The sequence below is a fragment of the Syngnathoides biaculeatus genome, chromosome 22 (assembly GCF_019802595.1).
Source record: "Syngnathoides biaculeatus isolate LvHL_M chromosome 22, ASM1980259v1, whole genome shotgun sequence".
Taxonomy (NCBI): Eukaryota; Metazoa; Chordata; class Actinopteri; order Syngnathiformes; family Syngnathidae; genus Syngnathoides; species Syngnathoides biaculeatus.
Window position 1 is genome coordinate 13,871,748 of NC_084661.1, and position 15,972 is coordinate 13,887,719.

Sequence of the window (15,972 nt, forward strand, 5' to 3'; positions counted from 1 at the left end):
ATACAATTTATTTATGTGCTTATCTATTTGACTATTATTCGTGTAACGTTGACATGACTTTGTAAGCACTTTTTGTGTCGTGGTGCATGATATAAATGATTTATGCAAACACAGGCACATTTTAAAAATATTAATTCTGACCTAGTAGTAAGTTCACGAGAAAATAGTTGATTTTAATACCAGTTTACTTAACTTTTTTAAGTCGTTATCAAGCAATATCTAAACTATCTTTGTGACGCGACGACTCGACTTTGAAGAACTACATCTCCCGACAGCATGGTCGCGTTGTGATGACGTCTCACGAACCTTCCGGAAGCTTGTAAAACAGCTTGCGTCAGAAACTCGCGCAACGCCGTAGCGAATTTGTTACTTGCCAGGGAAGGTGAACACAACAGTTACGCGCATCTCCGTAAGTCACCTTAACGATAATTACATAATGTATTAAGACCATGACTTAGCAAGTTGTGACTAAGCTGCTGTTTGAGTCAACATCTTTAATTATATCACGCGAGTGGACGTTGTTGTGTTGTACTATCATGATTAACATCTCGAATTTTTCCTTTATCTATGTCCACCTGCTAGAGTGACACATCTCCGAACCCATGTTTGTGGCAAGGCTAGCATGCCTGAGGAGCCTCCCCCCGGTGGCTCCCGGGCTCCGTCTCGGGCTGGCGCACAACTCCGGCACCCTGAGGTCCTCCGCCCTCAACCTGAAGCCCAGTCCGAGCGTGTTCACGCCGGCGCAGGTACAGACGAAGACTGCACGTCGTTGTCGTGGGAAACCGGAAGTTCACGCTCTTTTGTTAGCATCACATCACCACCAACAGCGAGCATTTCAATTCAATTCGATTAATAACGTATAGACTGAGTGGAGCGACTGTCTATGCTCTTTAGAAAATTAAGGAGACACAAATAAAGTGAGAGAAAGATGCAGTTTTTGGCATGGGCACTTCCTATTAAGAGCCACATTACTGTTATGGGGAGATCCGATCTGAGAGACAAGAACATGCAGTACTACAAGTGTTTAGCATTTCAACTCGGCGTATCGGCGACGGAACATGCAGATCCATACGAAACATGTACAGTCGCTTTTAATCATCCCTGTTTCTGTTTTTGGCAGGGTTTTTCTTCAAAAGCGCGATTTGGTTTCCGCCGAGCAAGGACCGCCAGAGACCAACTCAAGGAGGCGGTTTTCGAGCCGGCCACGGGAACTGCTTTAAAAAGTAAGTCCATCGAGTGACGTCTGCGTTTCAAACACAATTCAAAAGGGGAAATAATACAGTATTGGAAAATGTGGGTTTTTTTTTTTGTTACAGTTGACAGCATGGGGAGAATGATTCTAGCTGGAGGTGCCGCAGTGGGACTTGGGGCTTTATGCTACTATGGCATGGGAATGTCCAATGACATCGGTGCCATTGAGAAAGCAGTGTGAGTAAATGGTCAACCCACTCCTTTCCATCCTCCAAATTATTTTATAAATTGTATAATTTCTTTTGTTTTGCCCAGGATCTGGCCTCAGTACGTGAAAGACCGGATCCACTCCACTTACATGTACTTTGCGGGCAGCGTCGGCCTGACGGCTCTGTCGGCGGTCGCCGTGAGTCGAACCCCGGCGCTCATGGGGCTCATGATGAGAGGCTCTTGGATGGTGAGGATCGCTGCCTTGAAAACCTAAAAGAGGTTCAACTTGAATGTAGTTTTTATTTGTTTTTTTTTTTTTTTTAATACCAGGCGATCGGCGCTACCTTTGCAGCCATGATCGGCGCCGGCATGCTGGTCCGGTCCATCTCTTATGAGCATAGCCCCATGCCCAAGCACCTGGCGTGGATGCTGCATGCAGGCAAGTGCCATGGACACTAGAGGGCAGCCGTGTAGAGTCTCAGGCAGTGTTCCTAAAATAATAATCCTATACTTGTGTGTGTGTATATATATATATATATATATATATATATATATATATATATATATATATATGCAAACTCAAATGTACAGGTGTGATGGGCGCCGTCGTGGCCCCCCTCACGCTCCTGGGCGGACCCCTGATGATGAGGGCCGCCTGGTACACGGCAGGCATTGTGGGCGGGCTGTCCACGGTGGCCATGTGCGCCCCGAGCGAGAAGTTCCTCAACATGGGCGGACCCCTGGCCGTCGGCTTCGGGGTGGTCTTTGCTTCATCTATTGGTGAGCGCGCACAAGCACGTGCTTCAAATGAACGCCTGAACTCTGAAGATGACGCCCAAACTCTTCCGCAGGGTCTATGTTCCTTCCCCCCACCTCGGCGTTCGGGGCCGGGTTGTACTCAGTGGCAGTGTACGGCGGCCTGGTCCTCTTCAGCATGTTCTTGCTCTACGACACGCAGAAAGTCATCAAGAGGGCCGAGACGCAGCCACTGTATGGTGTGCAAAAATACGACCCTATTAACGCGTAAGTCCAGGCCAAATGATTAAAAACTTTATTTCGGGTTTATCGGCTTTAATGCTCATTTGGCTAATGACAGTTGTTAGTTAAATGCAGCAACACTTTAGAGCCATTGCACATTATTTGCATTATAAAAATCTCATGGTGCACCACCAAACAAAAATGTCATAAAAATTCTATTTAAAAAAAAAAGGCTGCCTAGCTTAATGCTAACAAGTGCTGCAAAAATGGTTTGTCATGCTAATGGTTAGCATCGTTGTAGACGCAAGGTATAGTGGAAAACTAACGGTAAAGCAGCACAGGAAGACAATGTAACAATACAGTCAGTCTTTTTCTTGCACAAAAAAAGAATCTCACTGAGTACCTTATAGTAGTAGTAACATGTCTATTCGTGTCTGCATGAGTGTACTGTACTATACTGCCTCCTGGTGATTAAGTGAGGCACACCTAAAGGAGCAGTACAATGTAGTCGATTGCAGCATTAAATACTAATGAAGAAACAGATGATGTATTTATGCTCTTAAAATTTGAAATGCGGGTCTTGTGACTTACGAGTTTGAATTTCAAAACTCAAATTTTACTGTACTGTGTCAACATTGTCACTTGCAGCAACACTCATCATACTGTATGTGTGTGCGTGTTTTGTTTTGTTTTTTTTTGTAGGTGTCTGGGCATTTACATGGACACGCTAAACATCTTCACCAGGCTGGTGATGATCCTGGCAAATGGCGGCGGCAGAAGGAAGTGAACATTTTATTATTATTTTTTTTTTCCTCCCCATTTACGTTCCACTGAGCTGAGTGTTGTCGTAACTTAGCAGCAAACAGTAGTGTTATACTCTTGCAGTCTCTCAACACAAGCGCTTCACATACTTAAAAAAAAGAAATAAATACTTGCCGAGAACAAAAATCTTCACGTGCAGAGGCGTCGCTCTGATGGTGGAAGTGTTTTTAATTTCTGCCTGTTATTTGTCGTTGATCTGCAGTTCATATTCGTCAAAACCATGTAATAGATAAATTACATTACACTTGTCTGAGTCTTTCTATGGGTACATTAATTTAATAAAGTGCTGTACAATACACTTGTTTGCATTTATTTCAATGAGTACAGTGATATTTTAAATATGTCTGTGTAATGAACAACTCAGAATAATCACATTTGTCCTCAATTTGACTTTTAAAGTAAGGTCAATTTAAGTTCCAGGTTTAAACTGTCACCACCACAGAGCATTTATTAGCCATAAGTAACATTTTAACATTTTTAATGTCTTAAAGAAAAAGTAAAACTACTCACCCTATGAAGGCACAGACAGTGGCATTCTCAGAGCAATACTGTCACCTAGTGGTAAATGACAATATCCATGTTAGTCATATTTTTGTAAAAGTTAATATGGGCACAATCGAAATTACAATCTTGAAAAAAAATGCAAATTTATGCAAGTCTGAGTGTTGTCAATTCAAACAAAATATTTTATTTAGTTTTACATATTTTAATTTCTCATTAATTTTAATTGGGACATCTAACCAATTGAATCATTAAAAAAATTAGTTATTTTTTAAATCTGAAAAGCTTTGCTTTCTTTGAAAAAAAATCCGTATTTTAAAAGTTGCTTTTAAAATAACTGAAAAGCTCTTTTTTTCTTTTTTAAAATTAATTTTTGCATTCATAAAGTTAAGTCAAAGGATTGGTCTTAATTACATTAAACGTACACTGCAGGGTCCAGAAAGGTGGCTCCCTTTGCTCCAGGCACACATCGACGCCGCGCGGCGTCACAGCAGCTGACAAAGGCTTAAAAGCGCGCGCTAATCCTCTTGTCCGCCATCTGGTCGCTCCTTTCAAATTAAAACCTCCTGAGCGGACCAAGGCCGCCGCCGCGCTCGCAGCAGATGCTGACAACTGGAGCCGAGCGTACGCCGCCCGTGCCCGCGTGCGTTTGCCGCGTTTTGACATCTGTTTCGCGGTGACGGCGCCATGTCACACGCGGAACTATGGATGACCCTTAACCCCTCATTTAAACCGACTTAAATACAGTGCAATATTGATATATTAGCCATCTACCCCACCCGTGGTTGGTCTGCTCCCCACACAACACCGTAAAAGTGCCATCCAGATAAAACTCGCGGGCCGCACTACCGTTATAATTTCATATCTAGGTGGGGGCCGCAAAACATCACCTTGCGGGCCACACCTTTGAGACCCCTCGATCTACGTGGCTATAAATTGTTTTGCACGTGTCACGCATTTTTTTTCATTTATCTCCAAAAATGTGATGCGTCGTTTCTCACGTAAAGCCGAAGTGGCCGGAGCCGGCCTTCTGATTGGCTGACATCATCCAGCGTCAAAGGCTATTTTTATTCCGCACGTGCAAAACCGTCTGTGCGGCATCACACCTGTTTGACATGTTAACGTCGCGCCAGGGCGCAAGAACTGCACGCGCAACGTCTGTATGCAAATGAGACCCCATTCGATTTAAAAGCATAAAATTTCAGTTTCTGTCCCACATTTTTTATCCGTTTATATCTGGCCGTTATTTTGGGGGGGGGGGGGGCTGCAGTCCCTCCTCGATTTTCTTTTTGTCTGCTTGTGATTTGTGGCTATGAGGGATTAGTTCTCGCTTTTCCCTACGCTCCCGCACTTGGTGCTAAGAAGGCTCAGCTCAAATTGAAAAAGAAAAATCAACAGAAAGCGCAAAGCTTTGCCGCAAAAGTTTTGCATCTTAAGGCGGAGGGGGTGGGTAAAGAAGGCCGGGGGGGGGGGTTAGTAACCGTCGGACGGCAGCGAAAAGTGGGATTCAAGAGCTGCCAAGAGAGCAGCGTGAGGCTTATAGGCCACTGGGTCTGATGACGACTAGTGACTCATATCTTTGTTAAGACCATGTGCAACTGCTGCCCCCCCAGTCGGAAAATCTCATGGCACCCCCCCCCCAACACCCGCCCCCCCCCAAAAAAAGTGTACAGAAATAATGATAATCTCAGGTAGTTCTCAAATTGACAGTCAAATCTGACTGATGGTGCAGTCAAGTGGTACAGTCCGCCTTTCGCCCGAAGTTGACTGGTATGGGCTCCAGCACTTCCGCGACCCTTGTGAGGATAAGCGGCTCGGAAAATGGATGGATGGGTGTTCCGCCTGTCATGAAACAGTACAGGCTCACATAGATGAGCAACCATTCATCCATCCATCCATTTTCTTTTGCCGCTTAATCTCACGAGGGTCACGGGGAGTGCCGTAGTCTATCCCAGCTGTCGACGGGCAGGAGGCGGGGGACACCCTGAACTGGTTGCCAGCCAATCGCAGGGCACATAGAGACAAACAGCCACACTCAGAATCACACCTTGGGGCAATTTAGAGTGTCCAATTAATGTTGGATGTTTTTGGGATGTGGGAGGAAACCGGAGCACCCGAAGAAAACCCACGCAGACATAGGAAGAACGCGCAAACTCCACACAGGCGGGGGCCGGGATTGAACCCGGGTCCTCAGAACTGTGAGGCCAACGCTTTACCAGCTGATCCAGAGTGCCGCCACAACCATTCATCCATTTTTATTATTATTATTTTTTTTTTTTACCTGAGACCACCCTGGTTCCCCCTATTCAAAGAAGTTTGAATGCAATTGGTTATTTCTGAAGATAGCCACATCTGGACCTACTGGAGGGTGTGCACACTTATGCAACCACATTTTCAGTTGCTTATTTTGACTTCCTCGCTACAAAAGATATTTTAGAGATAGTCTAGTTTTAGTTTTCATACATTTGCAGTTAATCTAAAAATTGTTAGTTTTTAACGTAAATTTAAAGCATGTGGGAGGGTTAAAACAAACCAAAAAACTCGGTCTCTGTGTTGTGGGTTTTCAGCTATCGCGGGTGTGTCTGGAACGCATCCCTCGCCATAAACGGGGGGTGGCGGGGGTGGGAGACTGCATCCAAATTTCCGTCAGACTAAGAGAAGTGTCTTTCACTTGGCTTCGTCTCAGTTAAAGGTGCGAACGCTCTCCCCGGAAAAATCCGCGACACGGCGGCGGCGCAGTCGGAAGATGTCTGCGGAGCAAAGGGATGCGTCACTGGATTAGCGCCTTGTGAGTCCCAGCCTCTTCTTCCCTTCCCTTCCTGAGCCGCCAGGAGAAGGTCACGCAGCTCGCCGCCAGACCGTCCGGCGCACCCCCAAACCCGGGAAGGCTTCCACATGAGCCAGCCGGGCCTCGCTGCCCCGCCAGGATGAAGAAAGGGAAGAAAACGGCGGTTTTCACGTTTGTCCTCCTCCTGCACTTCAGCTCGGGTAAGGTTTGTTTTCTTTGTGCGTGTTTGTGTGTGGATAAGACTTCTTAGGCGGTTAATCCCCTCCAACGATGGTCCATCCTTAGTGCGTCATTTTTCTCGCTGTTATTTGTGTTTAAATACTTTTTTTTTTTTTTGCTGCATTCTAATTCAATTTGAAACATCATTTCACAAGAATTAATCGTTGCAATTTTCTTTTTCATGCTTCCTTTCTTCCGTCTTGTTTCCAGCAAGTAAGTGTTGGTTGGTAAACAAAATCAAAGCAAAAATGTTATTGGTCTATCTTGTCGCTAATTTGATGCTCATCTGGTTTCCGGTAAAAGGACAATCCGACTATGCTCCGTATTTCTACGACAATGGACCCAGCAGCACAAATGGGAACATGGCTTTGTTCAGCATCTCCGAGGACACGGCAGTCGGTATGAGCTGAATTCACTGCTCGATTTCGCAATTCCGCGGACCTCGCCTGTATGGAGTTTGCATGTTTTCCCGGTACCTGCGTGGGTTTTTTCTAAGAGTACTCCAGTTTTGTCTCACATCCCCAAAACATGTATCGTAGTTTAACTGACACCGGTCTCAATTTTTAGTAAAATATTTCCACACGCTTAAAGCATAGTACAGCCAGATGCCGTACCGGGACAGTGTCCCGACAGTGATGGAGCTAACGGCGATCAGAATAGCCGAAGATATCAGGGGTAACCACTGCGCAGATGTAGAAAGACTGGACCTCCATGTCGGTCGGTTATTTCGACCCTCTACAGTTCGTTGGAAGTTCAGTGATGACGGCGGACGTATGGATGTAAATGGACTGATTGGAAGATGAGAAGCGGAAAAAAGCGTCATTACCGATTAGTCGACTTCAAGCTTTTGATGAATGGTTGTTTGTGTGATTGACTGTAACCCAGATCTTGCCAGAACTCAAGTGGGACAGGCGCCAAGTCACCCACGACCCAAAAGAGGATAAATGATGATCTTCTTCTTTTCCTTTCGGCTTGTCCCGATAGGGGTAATCTCAGATGAACGCATATTTGTTTGGCACAGTTTCAGGCTGGATGCGCTTCCTGACGCAAACCCTCTGCTTTCATCTGGTATTCCCAAGCGGTCTCCCATCTAAGTACTAACCAGGGCCAAAACCCGCTTAGCTTCCGAGATCTGACGAGATCGGCCGTTCTCAGGGTAGCATGGCCGTAAGCAAGAGGATAAATGATGGCAAATGAAAATGGGTGAATGAATGGATTGTGATTGTTTCTTCAAAGGAAAACAATGGGGTCTTTTCCAGTTGCTATTTAGCCCCCCCCCCCAAAAAAAATGTGGTCTTACTTTCTATGTTTCCCACCCAGGAACGCAGATATACATCCTCAACGGTACCGATCCTGAGGGAGATCCCATTCGATACGGTCTGACATTCCAAATGGGCTCCAAAGAGTATTTTAGAGTCGATCCCAAGTCAGGAAATGTGACCCTCGTTCTGGAACTGGACCGGGAGGTGAGGCCTTATGCGACATGCTCAGCTCTCAGGAAGTGTGAGTCAACTGACAAAATTTGATCCTTTTTGTTCCAGAAACAAGATGAGATTTCTGCACTTGTTAGTATTACAGATGGGCGGAATAAAGTAAGCAAAGGCGGGTTACGAGCTGTTGAAAACCGACAGTTCTTAGTGGAGTCCTGTGTTTTGTCTTCAGGTGGTTGAAAACGTGAGAGTGTTTGTCACTGACGCCAACGACGAACCTCCCGAATTCCAAAACCTGCCTTTTATTGTCAATATCCCTGAGGTACGATATAGAGATGTATTTCTTAATGTACATTCACCACGGTACTTCCAGGTGGCAGAAAAGTGAGACTCTGCCGTTAACCTGAACTGAAGCCTAACATGGTAACATGGTGTTATTCCCAACTGTCACTTTTCATGTTCAAACTAAGGTGGCTATTAACACAGGCAATGTAAAAATAAAAAGCCTCAGATAGTCTTGTTTTGTTTTGTTTTTGTGCAGGATGTCGTGGCAGGGAGCAGCATCTACCGAGTCCAGGCGCGGGATAAAGATATGGGCTCAGGAGGCAGCGTCTCCTATTCCCTCCAGGTGAACCTCCGGCTTTGGGATGACGCGCCGTTGTATTTAAGCCCCCCGACTTGATGATATTAAATTTGAAGTGGGATTTGTTTTTGCATTTGAATGTAAAGAAATCCAAAGCTGCTTCTCTTTTGCAGTGGGAGACGAGAACAGAATAATGAAACATTTTGAAAGGGTTTTGTCTTGCTCTGATTGCTGCAACAGTCTTCCGTTTGAACTTGGATTTAGTTTTATCTTTCTTTGGTGCGGTTTCCACGAGCAGGACAGGGTTAGAGTTGGATTTTCTGGTCTGGGGCAGGGTCAAGCAAGGTTTTCTCCTCACACTTGGACATGTCTGGAACACCTCACCAGGGGAGGTTGATAAAAACCCATCAAAGTCCCCCACGATCCTGTACAGGCTCCTCTTAATAGAGATCGGATGGATGGGTTGTATCAATCCTTCTCAACCCTCTCGGGTCAAGGGACCCTGAGGGGTTTTTGCAAAAACCAGGGTCTCAGGGAATGTTACTGGCTGGCCTTGGGGGACTAGGGAGAGTACGTTGCTTGAGAGGACGCCTCTAGTGGTTCCGCACGGCCTGGTTCTCGATACTGCGGAAAATGCAGGGATCGGTGGTTCTAAAAGTGTGGTACACGGTGGTGTATGACAATTTAATATAATTTTCGAAGATATCCTTGGTTTCAAAGCATGAACAAGCAGTTCCCATCTGTAATTTTTTTTCTAAATGATGAAGCTGATATCACAGGGCTGCCATTTAGAAGTGAATAACCCCCCGCCAAAAAAAGCCATTAAAGTAATGGAATAGCGTGTCGAGAGAAAAGATTAATCTCATACCAAACGGGCGGTCTGGAAATGTGTTACTTGAGTGGATTAAATTTTAATTACATTTTGACCAATGCATTGAAGGCTTAATAAAGGCTTACGATTGCTCGGTTCTATCCGTGTTGTCGCTGATCAAAGTAACCACAATTTGAACCTCCTGTGTGACATCGCCAGCCGATGCCGTTCGCCAAGTTCGCCATCGACGCCCACAGCGGGATCCTGAGGGTGAAACCGGGCGAGAGGCTGGACTACGAGACCACGCCCACACACTTTGTGACAGTGGTCGCCAAGGCGAGAGAACTTTATGCTCAAAGTCTGAAAGAAATTGTCCATAGGTGTCAATGTGAGCCTGTTTGTGTAGCTGTGCCCTGGCAACTGACTGGGAACTAGTCCTAGGCCTCTGGCCCAAAGCCAGTTGGGGCAAACTCTCATCACGCTTGTGTCGGTTTTCCTCAGGATGGCGGAGGGAAATATAAGGGCAAACACCAGGTTTTGACCTCCACGGCCACCGTAACAGTCAATGTCCTCGATGCCCAGGACATGCCTCCATCTTTCGTAGGAACGCCTTACTTTGGCTACATCTACGAAGTCTCCGTTCCTGTAAGTTGTCCGCACCCTCCCATAACAGTGGACGGAGTTTGATCCGACCTTTGTCATTTAGGGCTCAGAGATATTCACCGTGTACGCCAGAGATGGCGACCAAGGGAATCCCAACACTATTTATTATTCCATCATTGATGGTAAGACCAGTTAGCAATAATCATCAGACCGGCGGGGGGGAAAACTATGTTTAGCCATGACTAAACTCTGGTCTCTCTTACAGGAAGTGATGGTGTCTTCGACATCAACAGTACCAGTGGATGCATCACGTTGACAACGCACCCCTCCTTGCTCAAAAAAGAACTCTACGAGATTAAAGTCAAGGTAGCGCCTTTAGTTTTAACACCTTTTTGTTGGTGGTTCGCACGTCTGACGAACAATTCTGAGGTTTGGGGTTCGAAACTGGATTCTGGCCTTTGCGCGTCGTGCCGTATGGTACGGATGGATATTTTGGCTCTTCCAGATGAGCCGACCCGTGTCATGTTCCCATGCAGGCATCTGAGGTGGGAGCGGACCATCTGCTGCAGGATTACGACATCGCCGTGGTGATGGTGCGCGTGGTGGATCTCAACAACCACCCGCCCACCTTTTACGGCGAGAACGGACCACAAATCAAGTTCGAAGTCACCATGTACGAGCACCCTCCCTCTGGGGAGATCTTGCGGGGATTCAAGATCACCGTCAACGATTCTGATCAGGTACGTTCACCCAGCATCAAACTTTAATGGCCTGTTATCACTTTTGATTTTAATAAATGCATGAAAATAAGTTTTAAGGCAGTCCATATTATCCTTCTACCTGTGTTCCTCAGCCTTTTTTATGTTTTTTTTTAAGGCAACTGAATCATTTTTAGCAATTCAAATCATTTTTCCGGTATACTTGCTTACTTCAATTCCTTCAAAACCCAAAATTTCCGATGCACTTTCATCCTTTAACTGAATGCCATGAGAACAATAAAGCACAAACTCAGAACTTACACTGGCGTCGACCACAGCTCACGTCCAGCCACTCGCACACAGAATTGCCGAATCCGCACGCCACCCATTGGGAACACAGACGTGACGATTTTCTGCAAAATAAAATAAAATGGAAAAAAATACTGGCTGAAAAAAAAAAAACATTGAATACCTGTGAGTTTTTTTTAATATAATGCTTTAAATGCCGTTTAATTTGCAGGGAGCAAACGCAAAGTTCAAGCTAAGGCTGGTGGGTCCAAATCGAGTTCTTAGAGTGGTCCCACAGACGGTTCTGAATGAGGCCCAAGTGACCATCATCGTGGAGGACACATCCGGCATCGACTACGAGAAGGGACCAACCCTCTCGTTTAAGGTCAGGAGTCTTTCGTGGTCAGTAAAGTCATACACGCTTATCAATAAATAATAATTTATATCACGGCAGCTGTTGGCAGTGGAGCTCGACACTCCTGAGCGCTTCAGCGCGACGGCGGACATCGTGATCAACCTCCTGGACACTAACGACAACACCCCCAAATTCACGTCGCAGTATTACATCGCCAGGGTGGCCGAGAACTCGCCCGGCGGGACCAGTGTTTCTACTGTGACAGTGGGTCGCCGTCTCTGCTGGTCTAAAGACGATCTGACGCATTAACCTACATTTCTAGATTGCGTTTTAATGTTTTTTTTTTCCCCTGAAATTGTATTAATTTATCCTCAACCGTATGTTATCTTGTTTACGTTTTCATCATTTGAACTTTTTCCTGCACCAGGCCAACGATCCTGATTCAGGACCCTGGGGTGAGGTCAAATACACCATTTATGGATCAGGATCAGATCTGTAAGTAAACACTAGATTAAATGTTTAAACCATGATTCAATACGTGTGCTGAGCTCCCGAATTTGGTCCTCCTGATCCACGATTAGCTTTCCGAGCAAAAAAATAGAGAAGAGAAAACTGGTTTATTCGGCCACAACACTACACAAACAGCATCGTCCTTAAGATGGCGGCTCATCTCCTAATTGGATCGGAGGGTTAAAAATAGTCGGGCGAGGGCCCATCTCGAGTCGGAAGAGCCAATTAACGAGCGGGGCGACAGCTGCAGGAAGGCGCGCGTGGCGAAGGGAAAGTGCAAATTTATGCTCGTGTGCAGGCGGCCACCTGAGCTAATTGTGTGAAAGTTAGCAGTTTGCAAGTAACTTGTGAGTTATCACGGTGAATAAAATTGCAGTAATCCTGGGCACGAAACATATACTGCGCCGCAGATACAACGCTAACGTTGCGTGGAGAGTGAACATATTTGCGATTTGCATTCGCTGCAATTTCACACAAAATGGCTATTCCTAGCCGATTAAAACTTAAATGTGATCTGTTTGATACGATGGAGGTTTTCCATCCACCCGTCGACGGGCCTCATCTCCACGCAGCCGTGGACCACGCTGGACGCGGAGGTGCGCTCCAAGTTCAACTTCTACGTCAAGGCCGAGGACTCAGAGGGGAAATACAGCCTGGCTGAGGTCTTCGTCACCGTGCTGGACGTGAACGACCACTCGCCCGAGTTTGACAACCCGCTGCTGGAGAAGACCATGGTCATCGGAAGCCCGGTCAAAGTGGAGGTGTGAGAAGGTCTTTTACTAGTATTCCGTTCTGGTTTTATAAGAGGTCTATAACCTCGACGCTCGCAGGCGATGGACGACGACGCCGAGTCTCCCAACAACGTGGTGGAGTACTGCATCATGACGGCAGATCCCGAAAATGCGTTCGACATCGACGCCGAGACGGGCGAGATCCAGTTGAAGCCGTACATCAAGTCCATGGAGATCGTGAACAACATCACCGTGCAGAAGGACTGCAAGTGGTCCCTCGTGGTGCAGGCGCGAGACCGAGGGTCTCCGTCTTTCAGCACCACCGCCGTGGTCAACATCGACATCACCGAAGAGGTGAGATCTTCTTACCTTGCGGCCCGAACTGACCTTTGCTGTAGATTGCCGCCGCTTTGCCACATTTTACTTTTTTTTTGTACTCGTTGATACGTCAAGTACATGAAAAATGTGTGAATGACAAATCGATCGGGGTTCACTGTACTAGATTTCATGTTTTCATTCGTTCCGACGCAAGTACGTGTACTCACCTGTGTTTTCCTTGCGTTGGCTCAGCATGTTGATGATTGCTTGTTTCTGGTCTTGTTGTGTGTTGTGCATCGTGCTTTCCAGATCAAGGGACGCGTTGTTTCATACTTCCTGGGCCTCAGCAAGCGTCCGCTGACAGTTTTCGGAATTTGTTTCAGCCTTGTCATCACCCTTGTTTTGCTAACCGTCTGCATATCCACAATCCTGTACTGTAGCGCAGTGAAAAAGTCCAGAATCAACCCAGAGAGTAACTCTATCAAAGTGGTCCGCAGACCCAAGTGAGGGAGGGGGTTCCTCCGTGTCACGTCGTGGTTGTCTCTTGACTAGGTTTGTCAAAGAGTACAAGAGCATGTACAAAAGAGTTAAATGCATTTGTACTCACGTTCAGACGGGGGACAATTAAGAGTCTTCTGTTAGTCTAACGTGAAATGTGGGTCTTCGTGGGGGTTTTCCACGGCAAGACTGCGAGGCCCTCTCAAGGTCCAGTCCGAAGTCCCGGGTCCACACGCTATCAGTCGACTTGGGACTTCTTCCACACTTCCTTCATTTCTCCTCCTGGTGATTCCACCTTGCCCACTCACGGCTGACAACGAGGCGCTCTAAAGGGGCCACACCTAAGGGGAACACGCATTTCGAAGTGGAGTTAGCGAGCCAACTGGAAGCCTAAACGGCCACGATTCAGTACTATATAGTTGTCAGTTTTTGTACGTTTTCACAAGTTGCCTTCAAACGTGTACAGTAGAATTTATTTAGAAACAAATCCCAAAATTTTCTTCATAGGATCCTAAGAAAAAATTGTAGGAGACAATTGCTGAAAGTAAACGAAAGAAATTACCTTTTCCTTTGGGACACATTCGTTTTAAGTTTTTCTTGATCTAAACATGCTCTTGTACGCTGATTGGCTCTCGTGTCGTGTCGTTCCTCATCAACTACACGCCAAAGTCGAATCCACCGAGCTCAACGCACTGCCAGACGCACTCCCAAACACTTGTCGAGACTTGAGTGTGTAGCAAGCAGGGGGTGTCAAACTTGTACTTCAGGGGCAACATACAACCTGACAAAAATGAATCTAAATGAGTTTCCAGTTTTGGTTGAATGCAAAAACAGCACCTGTATTCATGTTCAATGAACTAAACATTTTTCTCACAATTCACCCCACGTTTTTTTTTTGCACTTGGGTCTTATGTTTGACACCCCTGGTGTACAGAATAGAGTCCCTGTAGTGTAGCGGTTGTTTTTTGGGCTTCCTCTGCCAGTGCTTTACTCATCCGCCAATCAATGACGCTCGTATTGACGCTTGGATGATTCCACTTGTATTTGTGCTCTTTTGCAGACTCCTCTCAAGGGGCCCATGGCAGCCTTTTTAATGAAAAGTCGGGACAATCCCATGACAGCTTTAGGGATGCTTACGTTGATTATTAGCTTGTTGGTAGGAGCGACCGTTCTCATCTCCACGGCCATGTACATGCGCAACGCCAAGTCGCAAAACCGGGTGACGCCGGCGCGCCGCGTCATCAGGAGGCGGGCCAGGCGCCGGCAGCCCTGGACCTTCCGCGTGCCCGCGTTCAAATTCGGCAACCCCTCTGAGAAGTTCTTCATGGAAGATCCGGAGGGGAGCCCCAAGCAGGAGGCAGTCATCCTGAGAACAAGGCCGCCGCCGCCCTGCGCCCCGTGCCTACCCCCGCCGGCTGCGGCCACCAACAGACCCCCCGAGTGGTCCCGCATGGTCCCGACTGTATCGGGGGCCTTGGCCTCCAAAGGCTCGAAGAAAGGAAAGTTGGGACGTCGCAAGGAGGGCAACATGAGCTCAGCGCTGGTTTCAGAGTTGAAAATGAGGCTGGAGCAGAAAATTATTGAAAACAATCAAGGTTACTGTTAAACAAATGTGCGAAAAGTATTCGCACTTTGTACTTAAGTAGAAGTACACACACTGTAAATATAGACTCGTACCTGTAGAAGTCGTGATTCAACTCTTATACAAGTAAAGACTGAAATTAACCTCAATACAAAGTAAAAAAAAAAAATATATATATATATATATATATATATATATATATAATACTAAAAATTACTGTATGTACAATATCTGATTTGGTAACTCGGGACAAAAATATATTGACAAAGGAGTACACAGTAGGCACTTTTCAATGTAGGGAGCAAAAACAAAATGTCCTCAGGAAAAGAGAAACCTGAAAAGTTTTAAGATGTGAAGATATTCACCACACTGCCATCTTGAGGGGGATTATATCATTTTAACCACATTTCTTTTGTGAGTGGAAAGAAACAAAGATTACCATATTTCCTCAAATCGAGGCCTCCACTATATTATACGCCTTGCGACGTATATTTGATGTGTGCATCCATTTGTAATAAAATTCCACACCACAAACCTCCTCTTTCACCCCTCAGGGGTGGGGAACCCTTAGAGAACAACATTTAAGTGTTTAAGTATCTCTTTGATTTAAAAAAAAAAAAAACTGATTGCAGAATCAATTGATGAGATCTGTTAATTGGATTTGTGTCATGTACTCAGTGGGTATCAATTTTTTTCAATTACATTTGTGTATTTCAAGTACCCCGTCAAGTTTGTGAAGAGCAGCTAACGTTGCTAGCCATTCAACGACTGGACACTTCTCACGAAAAAAATTTTTTTTTGCAGCATTTTTCTTCTTTTTTTTTTTTTTTACATATTTTTTAAAACACTGAAATTA

General features: G+C 45.7%; 3 protein-coding genes across 7 annotated transcripts in view; 2 read left to right on the forward strand and 1 right to left on the reverse strand.

The window, feature by feature from the left end:
• The first annotated feature begins 250 nt into the window (after nucleotides 1-250).
• ghitm (growth hormone inducible transmembrane protein) lies at nucleotides 251-3,499 on the forward strand. The gene is made up of 9 exons (XM_061809597.1): nucleotides 251-409; nucleotides 583-746; nucleotides 1,121-1,223; nucleotides 1,317-1,428; nucleotides 1,507-1,648; nucleotides 1,732-1,840; nucleotides 1,993-2,181; nucleotides 2,253-2,424; nucleotides 3,082-3,499. Exons 2-9 carry the CDS (start codon nucleotides 603-605, stop codon nucleotides 3,164-3,166), a joined length of 1,056 nt encoding a protein of 351 aa, XP_061665581.1. The 5' UTR covers nucleotides 251-409; nucleotides 583-602; the 3' UTR covers nucleotides 3,167-3,499.
• Nucleotides 3,178-15,972, reverse strand: part of LOC133495214 (poly(ADP-ribose) glycohydrolase-like) — a 66,204-nt gene continuing 53,409 nt past the window's right edge. For all 5 annotated transcript variants that reach the window (XM_061809592.1, XM_061809593.1, XM_061809591.1 and 2 more), the window contains 5 exons: nucleotides 14,097-14,315; nucleotides 13,644-13,875; nucleotides 13,264-13,470; nucleotides 11,156-11,247; nucleotides 3,178-3,756 (listed from right to left, as the gene is read on the reverse strand). The gene's annotated coding sequence lies outside the window, so the exon portion shown is untranslated. The remainder of the gene's footprint in view (nucleotides 3,757-11,155; nucleotides 11,248-13,263; nucleotides 13,471-13,643; nucleotides 13,876-14,096; nucleotides 14,316-15,972) is intronic.
• Nucleotides 6,345-15,242, forward strand: LOC133495220 (cadherin-related family member 1). Its single transcript, XM_061809599.1, has 18 exons — nucleotides 6,345-6,690; nucleotides 6,920-6,922; nucleotides 7,013-7,108; nucleotides 8,030-8,175; nucleotides 8,251-8,301; nucleotides 8,372-8,461; nucleotides 8,681-8,767; nucleotides 9,753-9,869; nucleotides 10,035-10,178; nucleotides 10,240-10,318; nucleotides 10,402-10,502; nucleotides 10,673-10,876; nucleotides 11,355-11,507; nucleotides 11,577-11,741; nucleotides 11,905-11,972; nucleotides 12,520-12,748; nucleotides 12,818-13,072; nucleotides 14,595-15,242. The coding sequence occupies exons 1-18, from the start codon at nucleotides 6,630-6,632 to the stop codon at nucleotides 15,138-15,140; spliced, it is 2,595 nt and encodes an 864-aa protein (XP_061665583.1). The 5' UTR covers nucleotides 6,345-6,629; the 3' UTR covers nucleotides 15,141-15,242.